The sequence below is a fragment of the Labrus bergylta genome, chromosome 13, assembly GCF_963930695.1.
Source record: "Labrus bergylta chromosome 13, fLabBer1.1, whole genome shotgun sequence".
NCBI classification, from domain to species: Eukaryota; Metazoa; Chordata; class Actinopteri; order Labriformes; family Labridae; genus Labrus; species Labrus bergylta.
The window spans coordinates 6,766,757-6,788,798 of record NC_089207.1 but is presented as its reverse complement, the minus strand read 5'-3'; the positions used below and the strand labels follow the sequence as shown (position 1 = coordinate 6,788,798).

At 41.8% G+C, this 22,042-nt stretch overlaps 1 protein-coding gene across 1 annotated transcript; it reads left to right on the top strand.

Annotated features, from left to right (window-relative positions):
• The first annotated feature begins 651 nt into the window (after positions 1 to 651).
• trappc10 (trafficking protein particle complex subunit 10) lies at positions 652 to 22,042 on the top strand. Its single transcript, XM_020633909.3, has 23 exons — positions 652 to 821; positions 5,146 to 5,227; positions 5,372 to 5,507; positions 9,095 to 9,294; positions 9,674 to 9,869; positions 10,130 to 10,241; positions 10,366 to 10,613; positions 10,963 to 11,109; positions 11,274 to 11,388; positions 12,121 to 12,197; positions 12,444 to 12,535; positions 12,892 to 13,032; positions 13,337 to 13,446; positions 14,076 to 14,605; positions 14,726 to 14,867; positions 15,861 to 16,019; positions 16,133 to 16,362; positions 16,812 to 16,912; positions 17,106 to 17,229; positions 17,616 to 17,780; positions 18,037 to 18,217; positions 18,742 to 18,936; positions 19,069 to 22,042. The coding sequence occupies exons 1-23, from the start codon at positions 761 to 763 to the stop codon at positions 19,314 to 19,316; spliced, it is 3,792 nt and encodes a 1,263-aa protein (XP_020489565.1). The 5' UTR covers positions 652 to 760; the 3' UTR covers positions 19,317 to 22,042.

Genomic DNA, 22,042 nt, shown 5'->3' with positions numbered 1-22,042 from the left:
ACTTTAAACTCAAAATTCTGACTTTATTCTCAGAATTCTGACTTTATTCTCACAATTCTGACTTTAAACTCAGAATTCTGACTTTATTCTCATACTTTTGACTTTAAACTCAGAATTCTGACTTTATTCTCATACTTTTGACTTTATTCTCACAATTCTGACTTTAAACTCATAATTCTGACTTTAAACTCAGAATTATGACTTTATTCTCAGAATTCTGAGGTTTATTCTCAGAATTCTGAGTTTATTCTCATAATTCTGAGTTTATTCTCACAATTCTGACTTTATTCTCAGAATTCTGACTTTATTCTCAGAATTTTGACTTTATTCTCACAATTCTGACTTTAAACTCATAATTCTGACTTTATTCTCATAATGTTGACTTTATTCTCAGAATTCTGAGTTTATTCTCAGAATTCTGAGTTTATTCTCATAATTCCGACTTTAAACTCAGAATTCTGAGTTTAAAGTCAGAATTATGAGAATAAAGTCAGAACTCTATTTTTTTTGTATGTGTGGCCCTAATCCTCTTCCGTAGAAACACGACTATAAAGCCAGTTATTTTATTGTAAATTTGTGTTTAAAAAAAAAGAAGAAAAAGTACAGGTTGGCCCTTTAATGACGCACGGGATACGTACTTCCCGGAAGTGCAGCGGGGACACAGGCCCCATCGATTCAACACAACTGCACACATAAGCATTTACTAATAATAAAGCCCCTGTTTGTATGTCATTTTCATGGAGTACTATCGCTAACACATATGGAGTGTCAAGAGGAAAAGCCGATCATCTACACAATGGAAAACAAGCCGATTGTGACATGTGAGTGTTCAATAAAAGGAGACGTACTTCTTTTATTTTTTTCTGGTTTGACAGTTAGCCAGCTAGCCGAACTCATTAGCTCGCTAAGCTAACTGGCACCCTCATATTAGCCAGGTTGGGGACGTGTGTGTGTGTGTGACGACCGGTGGCCTAACTTGTACGTGTCAATGCTTACACCTTTCTGTGCACCTCTTCTGCAACAGTGTACGTGCTGAATGTCCACAGAAAGAGCCGTGTGTCACTGAGCTAGCCGGCAGCTACATTGATTAACAGGCCTAGGTGGCGATAAAACGTCACGGCTAGTTGCTGCAGTTTGGTTCAGGATATCACTTTGTTCCCTGCTGTGCAGCCTCTGTGTCCTTACACTATAGTCACCATATGGCAGTAGGGTTACAGAGTCAGTTTGCCATTCATAAATCCCTCGGAGTCTTACTAAATCTTCTTGGAGGAGTTATTTTAGGAGCCGGCTGTAGTGACAGCTTCACCTCACACCGCCGGCTGCTCCATTTCTCTTAGGACTGGGTGGTGCAAAGGTACCCCAGTACACAGGTGACCTACTGTGAATATGACTCCAATTCATAGACATTAATAGGTGACGTGGTGACCTTTTTTATTGGTGGTCTAATGAATTCCAACAGTGTGATCCAGGAAGGTGTCAGGTGTCCTCGCTTTCTGTCATCCCCTGAGATCATATATTAATAATAATAATAATAACTTTATTTATATAACACCTTTTAAAAACACAGGTTTACAAAGTGCTTTGACAAACAGCAAAAACAAGAACAAAGCAAACTAAACCAAACACAGAAGAACATTAACAACAGTAAGAATATAACAGATGCAAAATACTAAAAATAATTAAATACAATTCAACAGAAAAGGACCCAAAGTGCACGATACACAACCAGACATATATATAACCCGACCATCACAAGAACCATTATAAGAACCCAGGAAACACAAGAACCCAACAACAAGAGCTGAGACCAAGAGGACCAAAGATTTTGAAAAAAATGTAAGAAACTAAAAGAGCTGAAATAAATAAATAAAAAGATATAGGTTGGGAACTCACTCCCAGAAAACATCAGAGACTCCCACACACACTCACCTCCTTCAAGAAATCCCTCAAAACTCACCTCTTCAACACTGCCTACAACCACTAACTCCCCCCCTCCTCCCCTTACATTACTTCTTCATTGTACTGTCCTCGTCGTTTTTTTGTTTTGTTTTATGGTTTTATATTTTGTCAATATATTTTGGGTTCCTAGAAAAGCGCTATAAAAAAAACAATATTATTGTTATTATTATTATATCAAACATGATAACCCATGAGGTTACAGACCCATTTCTGTAAACTTGGTGTACAGTGATTGCCAGTTTTGTATATTCTAGGTAAGTACTAGGCTGAATTATGATTTGTAATATTATGGAGGGAAATGTATAGTTGTTGGGTGGGAGGAATGCCAGGATTTTCCAACACTGGCTTAAATATTAAGAGAGTCAAATATGTATTAAAAACTTGTGATGTCATACATGTTGTGGGCCTTTCTTAGCTAACAACATCTCTTTACTTTCTGTCTTTGTTTATAACGACTGTGCTGTGTGCTCATTGTTTTTAGACCGGATGAAGTTTAGATTTTATGAGAAAGTTAGCACGTCTTAAAATATTGATTTAGTAAAATATGGAGGTGGAAGTGTGCAGGCTCTTTCTGCGTTTACAGGTGCTTTGTGGAGTTGCAAGAACAACTATACGGTCTCTGATATCTCGAACATACGTACTGTTGGTTGTTTTGCACGGTTTTATTTAGGGATGCCCTGTTGACACTTGACAGACATCATCCCAGTAGCAAAAATTGTGCCTTGCACTCATGTCAGTAGCTGATGTGTATCTGTTTTCTCACATCAATTGGAACGGTAAGATAAATTAGATTCAGATAAATTATTCTTTTATTGGTGAGTCTGAGGAAGTTGCCTGTTGTTGTAAATCATAGAGTAAGGACTTTTACCTGTTTTCAATTGGCGCTAAACAAACATAGATTGATTGATTGTTTGTTGGACAAACGGTGATTGGTTTTCATGGTCAAATGTGAAAGAGAATGTTTTGCAGTGTTGGGGTCTTGCAATGGTCGGTATCAGGGAAAGATCAGTGACATGCAGTTTGTAAGTCATGTTCCAGTATATCAGGAGGAGGAATTACTAGAAACAATTCAAAAACGTTAGATACATATGACAGATAGACATGAAGAATTACAAAGAAGTAAAGAAAAAAACATAGGTACCAGAATTGGAATAATAACTTAATATTTATACTGCTGCATTTTAACTATGGAAATTGGCTTTCAGAGTCATATCAATCTTACTACATTTTGCTTTCTTGTTGGATGTACATGGAGATCTTTTGACTTGTAGCATATTTTTTTGCAATAGTGTTATCATATACTGCACACCACCTCCATAACCAGAAATGTCTTGTGCCTGTCCAGGTGTTAAAGAGGTGACAGAAAGACTAACAGATTTTAAAGGAGGCAATCTGTCGGCACAAGTGATTTGGCCGGTCTCCAGCACTCAAACAGATTCAAACAGAACTCACTATGAGGTTAAAGTGCTGACGTTTGTCTTGCAGGATGTTTGTTGTTGTAGACATTAACACTGACTGAACAGTGCAGGATCTATTAGTCCTCTTTTCATAAAAAATACTTTTTTGCACGTCTTTTGATATGGCCCAGTTACAGTGTAGCCTGAGCAAGAAATTCAGTTTTACAAGTAACTCAAAATGCACACAGTGAGCCACGATGAATGACAGTTTAAGTGTTTCTAAAACGGGGCATCGGCTGAGAAAGCTGAGTCTTTTTACCATTGAGCAGCACCAGGGGTTCTTCCAGTCATAGGTGTCAGTGTGAAGCCAGCTTTACAGGCAGGTCATGATTAAAAAAAAGTTGTAAAATGTCCATTTTTAAATGCTGTGTGTCTTAGTACTCTAAATCAAGCAGTATACGTCAACATAAGGGATCTTTGATTTTAAGCAGCTTTGGTAAAAAGACCACATCTTTATCTTTCCAACACGAATCGATGCTACAGTTAATGTGGTTTCAGGACTTTTTTTTAGTATTGAAAACTCCACTGTGATAGCAGATACTGGTCTGCAGTTTCTTTGCAGTGCTTTTCTCCCTTAATGTTTTTTTAATCACATTCTAAATAACAATTTAGAGTTGTTCACCCAATGAGGAGAGACAATATCTTCTTGAAAGTCCTGACCTTTTGGGTATATCTCTGTTAAATCCCTCTGGTAGAGACTGTACACTTTTTAATTCAGTCTTTTATATCTTTTGTTTTGTGTGTCTCACAATATCTCAGATTCTGTGCTCTTTGGTGTACATGCTGTAAGATAATGGTGACACTCAAGATTCTGGCATGTAAATATAGCAACATTAGATGAGCTGTTACAACTCTGAAACTAAAAGCACTTACTACAGTGTTTGTTTGTCTTAACATTATTAAATTACAATTAGGGCTTCCACACTTGCAGAAAACTCCTGAAAAACTGTATGTGTGAACTCAAACAGCCACATTTTTCACCCCGACTTAACCCAGAGTTTTCTCCAGACACCGTTGCTGCGTCCACTACTTCTGCGTCTAATTTTTTTTACGTCACGCCTTACCTCAGATTTAAAAAAGATAAATTAGCTGAACGATCATGTTTGCGTGATTTCATTTGAGTGTAGATTCTTACTTTAGTTTGATCTTGGGAAGCTTGCTTGGGATTCTCTTCTCAACTCAGTCTGTCTCCAGTATTTCAACAAAATTTCATAATTTCTCTCAGACACACTATTTATTCAGCCTTTGTTTGATAGGATAGCTGAAGATAGACAGATAATGTGGAGGAAGAGAGTGGGGGATGAAATGCACCCCGGGTACACTGTTTTGAAGTAGGCTGTGCTCGAAAACATCAGTAAAAAAATTTGAGAGCGAGGAGAGCAAAAAAAAAATGAGACATGTGACGTTTGCGTCATATCTGCTTTTGATTTTGTCGGATTGTCGGGACTTTTCAAATTATAGCATTTTTGTATATATTAATATCATATTGAACATGGGCTCCCGGCTTGGAGGACTACAGCCTCCCAAACGGGGCGCAGCATAACGGCTAGGGCATCTGTGCCCCAGAATGTCCTCCATGTTTCTTTACAATAAACACTCGATTGGTTACAAAAGTCAGAGAATGTGTCCCTCTTCCTCTACAGGTATTTTATAAGCGCACATCGAGCTGTGTGGAATCTTCATATTGACCTCTTCTCTAAATGCTTGTTGTCCTGCTTTCTCACGGCAGGTGGTGGAGACCAGAGCTTGTTTACTTCTCTCTATACCTCGTTGGCCCAACAACTTCCCAGAGAGCCAATGGAGTGGAGGAGGTAAGACCTGCTCTGCTGACAATGAGCACAGTTTTCCTTGCCTTTTCTGTTCTTTGACATTTCATAGATCTAATATAACCATATGTAGTCATCGTTAAGAGCTTATACTGGATCCTATCAAACTCTGCTTTCTCCTCTGTGCAGGACGTACGGCCGTGCACCGAAAATGATCCACCTTGAAGCTAATTTTGTCCAGTTTAAAGAGGAGCTGCTCCCAAAGGAGGGCAACAAGGCTCTCCTCACCTTCCCCTTCCTCCACATCTACTGGACTGACTGCTGTGTGAGTAGCACCAACACACTAACACACACTCGTTACACAACAACCCCATTCTTTCAATCACTGGGTAATTTAATTAACAGTACTAGGAAACATTAATTATGACATTGTGGGAAAAAAAAACTCCCTGTTCCAGCAGCGGGACAATAAAGGACTGTTCTGTTGAAGTCTCTTTCATTCTGCTCTTTCCTGCTGGGAGAGTTAAGTGCAAAGACTCAACATTAACGTTTTGTTTGAGAGAGATGAAAGCTTGTGTTATATGGATGATATTACTCTGATATTTTCTGTGTTTGTGTCAGAGAGTTGAGGCCGATGAGGATGTGCTGCTGCTGTGAGGCCTTGGATTAAAGAAGTGTTCTATGGCCTCTGTCACCAAGTTGTGCCGCATCATAAATACAAAGACTCACCAATAACAAAGACGTATTTTATTGCACAATCTGCCAGTTGCTGCTTACCAACTTTTTCGGTCCAGGGAGTGACAACGGCAGACTCTTGATAAAGTTTATATGCTGCTTGTGTTCTGGAGAAGAGGCGATGTCTGCTTGTCTGTCCTCTAAGAATAGATGAGGACGTATGAGCATCCCATCTGGAGAAAACTAGGTCACAGACAGCTCTGTATGCAAGAAATGCAAACTCATACGATCAGATACATCCGATCTGAGAGTTCACTGAGTTAAGATGTTTTGGAGTAACTCCATGTCTGTGAATGTTTACAGGCAGTGTGTTTGAAAAGCTCTGTTTACCCTGTACACACAACACCGAGATGTATATATTTTTTGAAAATACAACAAAGTTTTGAGGAGGATAAAAGATCAACTCGGTGTGCAAGAAAGGAGAAAAGTTTTCAACGGCTCTGCATTAGCACATAGCTGTACTTGCTGCTCTTCAAGTAAACTGCGATGGCCAGCAGCCTAAAGTGAACTCGACATCTACTTTGCGAGGCTGCTTAGGGTGGGCAGGCTGGAGAAAAACATGAAGGGGTAGCAGGAACCTGCTGCTGCTGACTGAGCAGCTGTTTAGTTTGAGGAAGTGCTGTCATCAGCTTGTGAGTCATGACATTTCCTACAGACTCTGCCTCTGGTGTCGGAGCACAGAGCCTGTATGTGCATGCAGTATGGATACAGCAGTGTTAACAGTAGAAAGTAAGATTTCCAGCAATAAAGAGACTACTTTTGTGAATTGCTCAATTTTTTGGTTAAAAAAAGGATAATCATGTTGCCCTGCTGAAAGAGGGGACGTTAGTTAGTAACTAAATGGAGATTTAAGAAGATGTCAGCTAAACACGAGCAGCTTTCCCATATGCATTGTCTGAAAATATCTAGATAATTCATAATGCTGCCATTTAACACAGAGATTGTAGTGGTCACGTCTATACACTCTATGCACAGTGCAGCAGTCACAGGATATAAACGTCACTCCCCCTCCGATTGGCTCGAGCTGAATTCTCCAGAGAATATCCTGCAGTGTTCTCACATCAGCTCACTTGGACTTTCTGTGGAAAAAATACTCGTAGTCTGACAGGAGAACCGGTCAACCTGCCAACAAATACATTGGCAACATTATGTACTGTACAGTGTGCAGGAGTTTGCTTGCATTGTCTGGTAATAAAAAAACAAACATGAAATTACCCAATATTTGTAGACGATAACTTCTATTTTTGTTGCTGTGGTATCAAACCTGGAATCATAATTCTTAGATTTTGACCAGTAGTGTTTCTAAGTTTAAAATCCTGATACAGTGACAACCCTGGTGTGAACATGCCCACACTGTCTTGATTATATAAGTGGACTGAATGTGGCTGCAGCTTTCCCTGTTGTTTACTTCAAGGAGCAGATCCTGTAGACACGGCATAACAGATGGAGAGGACAGGTTGATTACCGGGCTGAAACACTAAAGCCGTGACTTGAACAGGCTGCTAAACAAAGTTCAAACCCCTAGTAGTCACATGTGTAATTGTTAAGAGATATTGTAAAGTGGAGCCAGTACTGTGACTGCTCCAGTAAAACTTGTGAAAGCAAACTGCACCATCAAGATTGTGAGCAGTAAAGACGAAGGATCCACACACAAGTCAGCTGACTGTGGGAGGCACTGGCACCTTTGTCTTGTTGGGTTTTTGGCTGTCTGTTCGGAAAGTTTGAGAGATTTGAACAACCTGTAAATGTGTACAGCCTTCAACAAACGTTCAGCTCTACAGAATTCACTTCAATACTTTCCATGGACAAGGGTTGCACGTGCAGTGTCATCAACTTCCAAAACATTGCACAACACAAATGCTTCAGTTCCTCTTCCAGCCAGTGGACTCTGTTATATAACATAACCACCCCTTCAGATCCAAACACTTTGAAACAATCTGTACTCTCTAGAAGCTGTCATTCACTCTGTTATATACGGTCACTGCATCCATATGTCACCACTACATCTACTGTAGCAGAAAAGGTTCACTTCATTCGTTCTGTTATCAGAGAATGAAGAAACCTGCTGCTCAGCATTCTTCAATAGTTTCCATCGTCTGATATCTTCTGATGTGGAAATGCTCCTCAGCATGTAGATCATTTTAAAATAATTCATTTTCTTCACTATTCTTTTATCAGACAGCTGTGCCGAGGGCTTCAGCCTCCGTACATGGGGCGGGCGACATAACCACTAGGCTATCCGGCGCCGCTTAATTATGATTTTTAAAGTCTTTATATGACTTCTATCTGCATTGATATTCATTCATTTCCTGATTAAGGTCAAGGTCAATATTCGTTTTTAATGCAAGTCACTTATTAGAGAGGAAATCATAAGGTAACTTACAATACAATACAATGTGTGATACATCACCCACTATAACAGTAATATTACAATATTTCTGCAATAATTCATATGTTTTAGGTAAATTCTATAATGATGCATCATGATCTCTGATCAACTAAAGAATACAAAATGACCCTCAGAAGATGAAGTGCAGGGTTAATGAATTTTTTTGGTGCAATCTGCTGTCAGTTTCTCCTCTTATCACGCTTCATCTTTTAACTTCTTTTCACCGCTGTCAGACATTATCCTGCTCCGTCTTTTATCCCGCTGTCACCTTACTTCTTTGTCCAGGTAACTTCTGTTCATGTTACCCTCAGTCATGAGGATCATGAAGTGGTGACGCAGTGACAAATGTAGAAGGGTATAATCTGTTAAGAGCATTGTTTGTTGGGGCGCTGGTGGCGCAGTGGTTGGTGCCATGTGTGGGGGCTGTGGTCCTCCAGGCGGGCGGCCCAGGTGCGGGTCACACCTGTGGCTCCTTTCCACAGTCATGTCATTCCCCACTCTCTCTCTCTGATTTCTGACTCTATCTGCTGTCCTATTTCTCCATTAAAGGCACAAAATGCTTAACAAAAAAAAAGACACTGTGTGTTGTTTGAAAAAAAGAAGATATAATTTAAGTTATGAGCATTTCAATAATTGTATCACACGAGTCAGGACAACAGTATATTGCCTTATCGATATTTTGTCCCACCCCGTAGCGTTCAGTGAGTTTAATTTTCTGCACTCTCCGTCAGGACTGAATGTAACTTTTTTTTTTATAAATTAATAAATCCCTGTTACTCTCTTTGTAGGACACAGAGATGTATAAGACCTCGGTGAAAGAGGACATGACGCGCTGGCAGAACAGTTTGCGGACGCACGGCTCGGCAGACTGGGTCATCATCGTCGTGGAGACCAACGACACGAAAAAGAAGAACAAGACCAACATCCTGCCCAGGGCGTCGATCGTGGACAAGATCCGCAGCGACTTCTGCAACAAGCAGAACGACAGGTGAGGACGCTCTATATGAAATCTGGATCAAATTATCAAAAGACGATTAGAACGTCTTTCTTCCTTACGTCATCATTCTGGGATTATTTAGTTTCTTTAAAGAATGATGAGATTTTGATCATTTGAAGCCTTGAAGAGATTGAAAATATACATTGCCTCATAATAATTTCTTTATTAAACAAGGAAAGGAAAAAATCCCTGATATCTGTTTCTGAAGTGTGAGCTACCAATGTCCAACAGAATGATATAATTTGGATTTTGGTCCGACAAAACGAGAACTTTCCTCAAATAAATAAAACTTTAGTGTCTTAGAAGAAACTAGTTTGAAGACATTTATGCGACTATTTTGACATTCTCATGAATTTTCCCTCGGTTGCAGGTGTGTGGTGCTGTCAGATCCTCTCAAGGACTCGTCTCGGTCTCAGGAATCCTGGAACTCCTTGCTGCTGAAGCTGCGGACGCTCCTCCTCATGTCCTTCACGAAGAACCTGGGCCGCTTCGAAGACGACATGCGGACGCTCCGAGAGAAGCGCACCCAGCCGGGCTGGAGCTTCTGCGAATACTTCATGGTCCAGGTATATTTAATTAGAAACAGGGAAGAGAAGAGGCACGTGGATTTTGGATCGTGAGTGCAGGAAGAGAAGATTAGGTTGTTGTGACTGATTCTGACTCGACTGAGAGAGCACAGGAAGCTTTCTTTATTAAGATAATTACTTTTAACAACCTCAGAGTACTCTGTGGTGCCTCTGTTAATAAAAACCCGTCACTTAAATTTAGATTACTCTGCCTAGCTTCCAGTTTTTGATTACATACTTTGTGTGCATGTGATGTGCAGGAGGAGCTGGCCTTTGTGTTTGAGATGCTGCAGCAGTTTGAAGATGCCCTGGTCCAGTATGATGAACTAGATGCTCTTTTTACCCAATATGTCCTGAACTTTGGGGCTGGAGGTAAGTGAAAAAACATAAAATAATACAGTTGGTTAAATAACTGCCGTCTTCTTAAATAAGTTGAGCATGAACGTTTCTGCACAAATCTTCCGAACTAATTGAGTTTATGTTTTTTTATCCACAGATACGGCTAACTGGCTCGGGTCATTCTGCGCCCCGGTGAAGAGCTGGAGCGGCTTGCTGCTTCGGCGGCCCATCGACATGGAGAAGAGGGACGGAATCCAGCGTGGGGAGGCCAGTCTGTTGGACCTGAGGAGCTACCTGTTCTCCCGACAGTGCACACTACTCATCTTCCTCCAGAGGCCCTGGGAGGTCACTCAGAGAGCCCTGGAGCTGCTGCACAACTGTGTCCAGGAATTGCGCCTCCTGGAGGTAAAATGACACCGACATTGCTGTTTTTTTCCCCCGAACGATCTTTCCTCTGCTGCATAATTTAGAAGATACATAGAATGGTACTTTTGACTAGACAGGTGAATCTCTTTGATAACATGAAGAAAGTAAAGTCTTGACCTCATAAGACATAAGCTCAGGGATTTACCTAATAATTAAGAATCATCATCCTCCATACTGTTCAAATTCAAAATTCAAATTCAAAAAAACGTTATTTGTCCCCGGGGGGCAATTCAACTGTGAAGGATAAAGAACAAATGTGCGATGAATCCTTAAACTGACCGCCCTAAAGTGTCACTCATGATGATAATGTATTTCATGTATTGTTCAGGTGTCAGTACTGGAGGGGGCGCTCGACTGCTGGGTGTTTCTGAGCTGTTTAGAGGTTCTGCACAGGATCGAGGGCTGCTGTGATCCGGCCCAGTTGGCTGCTAACTGCTCTCATACGGTTGGGTTGTGGGCGTACGCCACTGACAAGGTAACAGAAATACTTCCTCGTGAATCTTTAGCTCTATTCACTTATCTAACTCAAACGCTCTTACATGGAGAACCAGTTCATCCAGACTACAATGTTGACAGATAATACATACTACTCATTCATTTTCCTTTCTCCCAATACTCACATTTTAATTTATTCCCCAGCTGAAGTCTCTGGGTGAACTCTGTGGCCTGGTGTCAGAGAAAGAGCCCACGTCAGACGACCTGAACAGGACTGTGGATCTGCTGGCCGGACTCGGGGATGAGAGGCCTGAAACCGGTGAGTTTTCACATTCAGCTGGGAACTGAAACTAGGGAGCCTTGCACGGTTGCATTTGGGACCCACATTGCAAGTCTAAACATACCTAAGATCCCAACCCACTGATAACATCACCAACATCAACATATGGAGGGTGTTTTAAGGCCCTGACACAGCAAGCTCACAGTCAGCTATCTCTAGGCTCTGTCTTGTTTTATGTCCATAGCAGTTTGTCCTCAGCTGCTGACCTCACTCATTATCAGTCCCCTGTTGAGCAGTAGTGATTTTTATATTCATAACTTTTATATATATAGCACCTTTAAAAACAAGTGTTTACATAGTGCTTTGACGTACAAGCATAAGAATCAAAAGAGCAAAAGTATATTTACACCTCTGTTACATTTACAAAGAAAGTGAGACATTACAGAGGTGTAAATGTGGGACCAAGTCACCCCCTCTGATATGCTGTAGTTTAATAACACAGGCGTTACAGGCGTTACAGGCACAAGGCGGGATCACTGGGAGACAGCAGAGATGGCAAGAGAAGCTCCCGCTGTGTGGTTACATGTTTTGTGTCTCAGGCTTCTGCAAAGACTTGACACGATGTAAATATTAAGCACACTTTGACACTGATGTTACGCCGTTGTGTACTCAGTATAGAAGTTCAAAGGCGTGGTGACAGCAGAGCTCTGTTGAAGGCTGATAAAAGAAACTGTTCCTTGTTTTGAACTGTCCTGTGTTTTTCCCCAACAGTCAACAGCTTGCAGAGCCCTTACAAAAAGCTCAAAGAAGCCCTGTCGTCGGTGGAAGCTTTCGAGAGGCACTATCTTGTAAGTCGATTTCTTGCAGCAGTTTGTTGTCTTCTTCAGAAGTCGACAAAACGGGAAGCTAAAACATTCTCTGAATTCCTGTCCTGATTTTTTTTTGAATCTATTTTTTTTTCTGATGTAACCCCTTGGCAAGCTCTGTGAGAACTGTGAAGTTGATTATCTTCTCCCTGCCTCCCCTCTGACCTTCCCCTCTTTTTCCTCCTCCTCCACCACCAACACCACCTCATTGGCAACTTCTTGCATCAGGAGCTATCTCACGCGGCGATGGAGATGTACAGAGCCATCGGCCGGCTGAGGTCTGCCAGACTGGTGGGGAAGAGTCTGGCCGAGTTCTATATGTAAGGAAGCTCCTCTAGTTCCACTGAAGCACCGGCAGAATGCACAAACACGCTGCTATTTTCAGCTAATGTGGTTGAACATGACTCTTCTGCTGAACTGTCAGTGACATACTGCTTGTAAACACCCACACATTCCTGAGGAGAGGGAGAGGTTTAATCAGGCGAAATACATGAAAACAGTTCAGTGGGCGGGAGGGGATTCTAAAATGAATGAGAAGCCATTCAAGGGCTGCTGACAGTCAAAATTCAGACTGTGATTTAGAGGAACTACTCCTCACGCACTGCCAGTAATCTCCTTCTCTTCTGCTTAAGATATGTTCCAAAAAGAATATGATTTGATCCTCTGTGTTTGTTAGGAGGAAGGGGGACCCTGAGCGAGCAGAGACCTTCTTACAGGAAGCTCTGAAGTCGTACGTGTCGGAGGGATGGAGCCTCCCCGTCACTCACACCAGGAAACAGATCGCTGAGTGTCAGAAACTGCTGGGCAGAACTGAAGAGTATCCTTCAAGTCATAAACACGAGTCAGCCTTACAGCAAAGTCAACTCTTACAGTGCAAAATGAGCCTGGGAGCCTTTATAGTGAGTGAATTAAACACAAGGACTCAGATTAAGATCCAGAAGAGTTGAATCCTTTTTTTCAATTTGATTTTTGGGGCTTGTTAAGCTATGCTGGTTAAAGTATGCTGGCACTCGATCTTTTGTCCATAATATTTGTAAATCTGAACGCTGTTAATGGGTTCCTCTGATGAAGTTTTGCATCAATGCGCCGTAGTGTTTGTTTTCCTTAACGATTCCTCACAGCTACCTGCAGACCAGTGCCTTGTTAGCTGGTGATGTGAATCTGACTACAGAGGAGAGGAAGCACTTTTGTCAAGAGATCCTGAGCTTTGCTGGCAAATCTGGAGATCAGGGTAAGTCGTTCTGTTTATTACGAGTTAAAGCTTCGGAGCTCTACTACATACAATTGAGAGTTCATAAACATATTTTATATCTGTGACGTCACATGACAGACTTTTCCAGGGGTTATTGTGCTACAGTCTACTATTAATACACCAATGCATTTGTTGAACATCAGTATCAGCCGTTCTGACAGACATCAGTGTCTGTAGCTAATATGTATTTGTTTAATGCTGGTAAGCTAGTATGCTTAACTGCTGTTTCAGAGAAGATTTTTTTTTTTTTTTTGGACAAAAGAAGAAGAAGAAGTCCCCTGTTGGACAAACTCTGATTTGTTTTCATGATCAAATGTGAAAGAAAATGTCTCTGGGAAAGATCATGCAGTTTGTAAGCAATTTAAAGAGGACGGACTGCGAACAAGAATTCTTACAAATCAAATCTCAAAGTTCATTTGAAAAACAGACAGAAAGAATTACGAAGCTGTAATGAAATAAACATTGATATCTGAATGGGCACATGGCTAAATTATTATTTCAAACATCGTATCAGACCTAATTTATTTCATAGCAGGTTCATTTCTTCTTTTTTATTTTATTATCATGTTGTTAAATTCATAAACGTATTTTGTTTTCCTGTTCCACAGCCCACAAAGTGACTCTCAGTCTGGGCGTTTTTGCTCAACTTACACGGCTCCAGTTCCGTCCGGCCACCGCTTCAGTGCACTCAGGAGCCGTGCTGCAGGTGGAGCTCACTCTGCGGTGTTTGATGCCCGTGTCAGTGAGCATACAGCAGCTAGCCGCCAGCATTCACTTTGACCTGGAGCGCGGAGGAACGAATGGGAGGTCGAAGTCAGCTCAGAGGCAAACAAACCCAGGCACTGTGGAGTTTATCGAGGCTAACCCATCAGCAGGTCCCCCCTCCTCTTCAGCTTGTCCCTCTTTAGAGATGGATGAGATTCAAGACAGGAGTCCCTCGGACAATTGCCTAAACTCCACAGGAGTGGTTTGTAAAAACACTCATCTGCTCATGCGTATTCATGACAGCAACTCGCCGCCGGACACGCCCAACTGTGTCAGCCCTCCAGCTGTGTCCGTGAAAGAAGGAGCACAGATGTTGAAAGTGCAGGATGTGACATTAGAGCCTGGAAACAACAGCATCGTTTTCACAGCACCAGTAAGAGACACTCTGCTGCTGCCTTAAGTAAAAAAAAAAAATTAAAAAAAGAAGCTAGCTGGCTTTTTGTGTTTGAGTTTTAGTTTCTCACATTCTCTCTTTTTCTGCCTCCCTCTGCAGAGTGGACAGCCGGGCACTTACACACTACGTCAGCTGTTTGCCACAGTGGGTCATTTGCAGTTTGTGCTGCCTCATATCTACCCATCAGTCCAGTATGAAGTTTATTCTCAGGAGCCCCAACTCACTGTGGAGCCTCTCTCAGGTCAGAATGTTTTACATGGTTAATGACATGAATGCTGAAAATCTGAGGTTGTAGGATTCGTTGTAGTTTTTCTAAGTTTGATTGCGCCAACATCATGAAGTTCATTTCTTTTTCCCTTTGAAAAAAAAAAAAAATCCTTTTTAAAGGTCCAATTTGAATGATATCTACTGATTTAAATCATAAAATGAACTTACTTTATCATCAGAATCATGCTTTGTTGAAGTGCTAGCTTCTCTGTCAACAATGCAGCAGCCAGTATGTCCTCATTCTAAGTTTCCATTTCGGTGCAGAAAGGTTTGTTTTGACCAGAGTAGTAGGCGGCCCCCAAACACAGACGTTTTGCCAGAAAAACTAACAGGTGTTGCAGTGATGAAAGCAACTGATTCTACCCGACCTAAAAAGCCTCTGCATTTTTCTATTAAGCTCCACGAGCAGAAACGTGCTCAAACTATGATACATGGAGATTCTTTGGAAAAATGGAAAGAGGTTAAAACGCAGAAAGGTTTCAAGACCGATGCAGAGCTGGCTAAACACTGAAGCTTCAATGTCCTCAACGTAGCAACCTGCATGCACATCAGCTCTAGGGAAGACAGGGCAGGGGGAGACAGCACTTTGTTTTAAATGTTGACTGCAGTACCCATTTTAAACACCAGGTGTCAGAGTTACATATTGCTTTTTTTAAGTTGATCTCAAATCAAAACTGTATTACATAGCAGGATTGTCACGGGACCAGAATTCTAAACTTTGATCCAATTCAAGTAAAAATCAAAAAGTTTGAAACCTGATTTTGATACCACGGCAACAAATGCACAAGTTCAACTGCACTCAAAATTGGGTAATTTATTGTTTTAAATTTCAGAAAACTTCAGGGAAAGGCCTTCACATTGTCTAAATTACGTACAATACATTTTTAGTGATAAAATGTATATGTAGAAACCCCTGTACAGCATTAGTGAGCTGCTGTTTTCAATGTAGTTGTGTTTGTGTTTTCAGAGCCGCTGTTGGCCGGTCTGCCTCAGATGGTGAAGTTCACCCTGCTGACGGGTCACTACGCTGTGAAGAAAGGAGACGCTCTGCAGCTCAGCAACACAGATACCATGCCCATCCTGCCCTCAACCAGCTGCACCGCCCGCATCAGCAACCCCGCCGCTGGTCAGCACACTTCTTTAAAACCTTTATCTCAATCCACCAATTCAATGTAATGCGGAGGATTGAAGTGTTCGGTTCTCATTGATTTCTCGCTCCGTCCCTTTTGTTGTGTTCAGAGTTGGTGGGCGAAAGCGTCCTGTCCATTCAGTCCTCTGAAAAAGTGACCAGCATCAGTCTCCCCGCCTGTCAGCCGTACCACACTCTGGAGTTCCAGCTAGAGGTTTTGTGTGTCATCCCGTCCGGGTCAGACCGGCCGCCCAATGAGAGGCTGACAAATGGGGAGGTCCGCCACCGACCTCGCAGCTACAGTCATCCTGATACTCCCATGACCGCCATCGACCAGAGGGTGAGATTCTCATGGAAATACACCTTTTTTAAGAGTTATTGACTTGGGGGAAACGTGATGGAGAAAGAGTACATATCTGTTGGTGCAGTTTGTTGATGTTGTCCTGAATATTTCTTTCTGTGTTCACACATCCAACTTCTTTTTTTTTAAGATAGTTTTTGGGATATTTTTTTTTGCCTTCATTGATCGGACAACCGTAGAGAGACAGGAAATGTTTGGAGGAGAGAGCAGGGGATGACATGTAGCAAAGGGCCGAGGTCTGATTTGAACCCACGGCCGCTGCAAGGAGGAGTACAGCCTCTGTACAATGGGGCGCACTACAAAACCGCTAGGCAGTCCAGCACCCAAGCTCACCCCGACTTCCTACTGAAACGTTTAAAGTTCTGTCGTTCGTGTTCACACATGCAGCCCATCCTGAAATAGTTTTTTTTTCTGGTGTCTCTTTGCAGATGTCAATCGACTGTCCATGGTCGATCTACTCCACGCTGCTCGCCCTCACCTTCTACATCCCCTTCAAGACCAAACACTCGCTGCTTTCTGCTGGGAACAGGTAAGCTTCCATTCTTAGAAAAATACCATTACCACATCTTGATATCACAAAAGTAAAGAATAACAACTCACAAGGTCAATTTTTCTTATCTTGTCCTTCACCTGAAGTTTGAAAGTTACTCAATTTAAAAACTGGAATCATTAAAGAGGAACTGAAGACATGATGCCATAAAACCTCTGACCTGACTCCACAGGAAGTACATCCAGGTGTGTGTGCAGAATGTGTCTGATGTGAGCTTCTCGCTGGCTGAAGTGAAACTGACAGAGAAGCAGCAGGAGTCCCTGGAGCTGCAGTCTCTCAACACTAAAACACAACAGGTGAGCAGAAACATGTCAACCCTCAAACATTAACACTTATAAAAGTTAGAGAATACCATAGGAATCAATCAACAGCTTCAAGTGTGCGGAAAACGGTATCTTAGTATGAAAATGTTCTGATTTTGATGGGTAATTGTTTCATAATTAGAAATAAGTTATGTGAGTTTCCTGGACATACTCAGAAATGAAGTTCATCATCTGACTTATTGCTTTGAGTAAACTTAACAGGGTTAAAGGTCATGAGGACTGTCACAGCAGTATCGACAAATCAATCTGTATGCTCGCTGTGAGGGTAAATCTCAAATATGTTGGTCTTGTTTCAAAGCAAAACATAACCTTTAATTAATCTGGTGTCTATATATGTGTGTGTGTTTGTGTGTGTGTAGCTCTTGTGCAGTAAGCACAGTGTGTTCTGCTTGTGGGAGGTGAGGTGGAAGGACGACCTGCCCTCATGCCTTCAGTGTGTTTTCTCTGCGAACTTCTCTCCGCTCAACCAAGACGTCTCCACCTTCAAACCTTTCCACTACCAGTTCCAGCTCGAGAGAGTCACCGTAAGTCTCATTCAACGATGATTGTTTTTATAATTGTTTCAACATTCCTTTGCCCTTAAAGTGTGAGGAGTTAGGGTGTAGATGTGTGTCTAGCCGCTCAGACTTAAAACTCTCTGAAACATCCTGACAGGAATATTGAACTGGTCTTCAGCAGGAGACAGCTCACTATTATCGTCATTGTTGTCTGTCTTAGCAAACCTACAACAATAAGAGTTTCCCCCCCCACCATGAATAACTGCCTCTTTGATTCGGTCAGACTCTGTACAGTGTGAAAGCGGAGATCTTTCCTCCTCCTGGGGAGCAGCAGTGTCGCTCCGGTCTCCTCTGTGGGCTGGAGGTGTGCATAACACGACTGACTGAACCCGGAGAGGGAGAGATCGCCGAGGACAGCAAGACCGACACTGACGGCCTCAAAACCACCAAACTCATGTATGAAGGTAAGTCTGGAGAATGTTTTCATTATTATCTTTTATTCTATATACACAATAAAAAAAATAAAAAAACATACTGTGTATTAAACACTAACAGAATAGACAATGCAAAATCTACAACTTTCATGTAGGAGAAATAAAATGCCACATTCTGTAGAACCACATACGCTATAAGCTTCACTAACATGAGTCAAAACAAAGAAGACGTCGGCGTTGAATGTTTTTTTTCTCCTTCATTTCTTAGTTAATCATCATAAAATGAATTAGCAAATACTTAAATTTTCACTTTCCTGATGAAACAACATTTCAAAGAGAAGTGTAAATATTTATTTTCAAGCTTCACCTCTTTTAGTCTTGTTTTCTTTATTTCAGTCTTTGATCATATCTAACAATTAAAAAAAAAAAAAAAGTTTTATAGTTATATAATATGAAGGATTATTCGGCTAATTATTAATGTAAACAATCATTTGGCTATTACAAAATTGAAAGTATAGGTGTGTAAGTGTGTGTGTGTGTTTGTGTGTCCACAGTGGCTGACAGCAGCAGTAACTGGGCCGTGTGTGGGAAGAGTTCAGGGATGGTGTCGATGCCCATGACAGCGAGCGCCACCCACAAGGTGCAGATCGAGGTGATGCCTCTGTTTGCAGGACACCTGCCCTTCCCCAAGATCAAAGTGTTGAAGTATCTGCCTCACACTGCAGCTGTGCCCACCCAACAAGACCCTGGTAAGTTCATATATTTGTTTATTTATTTTAAAACAGTAAAGAATGTATAGAGACATGAATGTGAAGACTTCAACCACATTATGCAAAGAAACTTGTGCTCTCTGTAATCTCTTTCTCACCTGCCGTCCTCAGACAGCTGTGTAGAAAACGACAGTCTGTCCCTGCTGGACAAGACGCTGGACGACCAGGCAGACACGGCGAGCATCCGCAGCCGGGGCAGCGTGCATTCAGTGGGCAGCGGCGACCAGCAGCAGAGGGGCGTGGCCATGCCGCGCCTGGAGCCCTTCAGCCCCGGGCAGGTGTTCAACCACAGCAACACGCAGCAGGTCCTCGTGCTGCCCGCCACCGACGACCACATCATGGAGGTCAACGCTACATGACCCTGGTGGGGAAACCAAACGCCCCCTTCTTATAGAACTGAAACCAGGCCCTGGACGGACTCTGCTGAGCTTTTACTCCGGGGGCGAATCGGGTCCATGAGTCCATGTTGAGGACCGGACTCCTCCCTAAGCATGAAACGTTCACATCACTGGAGACATTACGGACTAGCACAGTGAAGAGCCAATGACATCCGCAGATAAGATTGACATAAAGAGTTTTATTTGCCATATGTTGTACATAGCTCATTGGATGGATTTATAGTTATAAATACATAAATAAATATATATAAATATGGACTGTTGAATCAGTCGTGCTCCTCTGAGCTGAAGAATCACAGTCCTGATTGTCCCATGATGCACCAAAGCCCTGTGTGTGTGTGTGTGTGTGTGTGTGTGTGTGTGTGTGTGTGTGTGTGTGTGTGTGTGTGTGTGTGTGTGTGTGTGTGTGTGTGTGTGTGTGTGTGTGTGTGTGTGTGTGTGTGTGTGTGTGTGTGTGTGTGTGTGTGTGTGTGTGTGTGTGTGTGTGTGTGTGTGTGTGTGTGTGTGTGTGTGTGTGTGTGTGTGTGTGTGTGTGTGTGTGTGTGTGTGTGTGTGTGTGTGTGTGTGTGTGTGTGTGTGTGTGTGTGTGTGTGTGTGTGCGCCTCGATCAGATACTCAAGTACTGTAACCATGATGACTGAGTGAGTCCTGCTGTGTGTGCTGTCCCTGAGCCTCTCGTGTCCTCAGCACTTCTAGATTTGAGACTTTTGCTTCAGTGCTTACATTTTAGTACCCAAAATAAGATGCTGCTTTCATAAAAGAAAAAAAATATAAGTCCATGCAGGTTAAAAAAATGTCAATACACAGTTGTAGACGTATCCATAATCCTTAGAGACTCTTCTGTCCATTCAGTTCAAGTTTAAGCCTGATGTGGTTGTGGTGAGAACCAACACTGGTGATGTAGATAACACCTGCGCACCTCTGGCATGAAAAAGTAAACAAATCTGCAAGCTCATGTTTTCTTTCGCTCGTCCTGCTCAGACAAGTTTCCGTCGAAACCGAAACAGGTCGGGCCAGCTTTTAAACAATATGTGGCTTGTAATAAAAATAGCTGCTGCTTATGTTTAATATGCTGAGTCTGCTGGATAGATGGTCATACGTGTAAGGAATACGGTAAATGCTGAGCGTTGTTACCAAACCATGTCACGCCAGGCACATGTGTATTATGTTGAAATAGAAGCTACAAGATTTGGATGCTGAAAGGAGCCACCTCACCTCGCAGCCCATCACTTTTGTATCATGTTAAGATCGCTGTGATAGTTCTGATGCACAGAGACATTTTGGACTTCATGTGTTAGAGCGGGAAAATGAGCTGAGAGACTTCTTGGTGTTCAAAAATTAAGGTTAGGACTTTTCACAAACTGGAGATGACATTTGTTGACTTCTCCTGCTAAGTTTGATAACTAGCACACTGCTGCCTGATGATTGGCTCGTTGATCAGTCGTGTAGAAATGACACGTTGAGCTGTGATTGTTGGGGCTCCAGCGTCTGTAAGTTAAAAACATAGTGTAGTCTCATCCCAGACATTTTGCCAGTCAGTTGAAGAGCCTTTTGTTGGGGTTGCTTTCTTTGTTTTGAGTCATTTGGGAAGAAATTTGACTTTTCTTTACTCCAGACTAGAGGAAATATGTTTGCTACTTATATTTGGTCTTTTGTGTTCGCCCATGGACATTCATCTCATTCACTGGTCCTATTGTCATAACAAATTGTGCATGCAGAGCATTTTAAAGTTGCAATGTGAGGTTCAGTTACCTCTGGCAACTATTTGAACTTCTTGAGAAACCTAGTAGAAATCTGTTGCGAAAACTGCAGTTTGTGTCTTGAAAAGGACGATCACCAGTTACTGTTTTAAGGATCATTCAAAGGAACTGTTCAAAGTTTATCAACTGTCACAGCTAATCAGGTTAAATTAAGATAACAATGTTACCATCTTTGCACAGAACAGCTTTTTATGTAACTTATTAAGCTAAACTGATGAACATAAAGCACTCGTATCAGTCCAACAGAAAGGCTCGTTTTTGTACTTGCAGGATGGAGAAGTCTCCTGATGGTAGATATATCTTGGAGGGGTAAAAAAAAAAGAAGCAGTGATCGACTTTTTATTTTTAACAAAAGCAGTGACTTATTTTGACTTAAATGCAAAAAAAAAAAAAAAAAAAAGCACAAATTTCTCAAATGCAACCCAGTGACGTCCTGAGGCTCAGAGTGTAGCTGTGTGTGTCGTGTGTGTATCTCTTCTGCTGTAGTTCTGTGAATGTGTGAGGGTCCAGGTGTGTATGAGTGTGTGTATGCGTCTGTACGAGTGTGTGTGACTTTTAAACAAGGATCAACCGATGCACATTATTGTCTATCTATTGTCTGACCCTTCAGTGGATTGTTCATATACAGTGTGTGTGTGTGTATTTATTCTTTTTGTGTGTGGGGGTGTGTGTGTGTGCGTTGCCAAATCTGTGTCTGAGCTATGCACACACTGTTAGTTAAGAGTTGAATAAATGAATGAAATAAGTCATTACTGGATTTATTCATTCATTTATTTGAGGGATGATTGTCAGCTTCTTATGCCCCTCCCCCTCACTACAGCCCCTCCCCTGCTCCTCTTTGACCACTGTACATATTGATCTGTAAATAATGATTCAAATCAAAATCATCTTTGATTGCCAACTATATTAAAAAATCATTGGAACTGG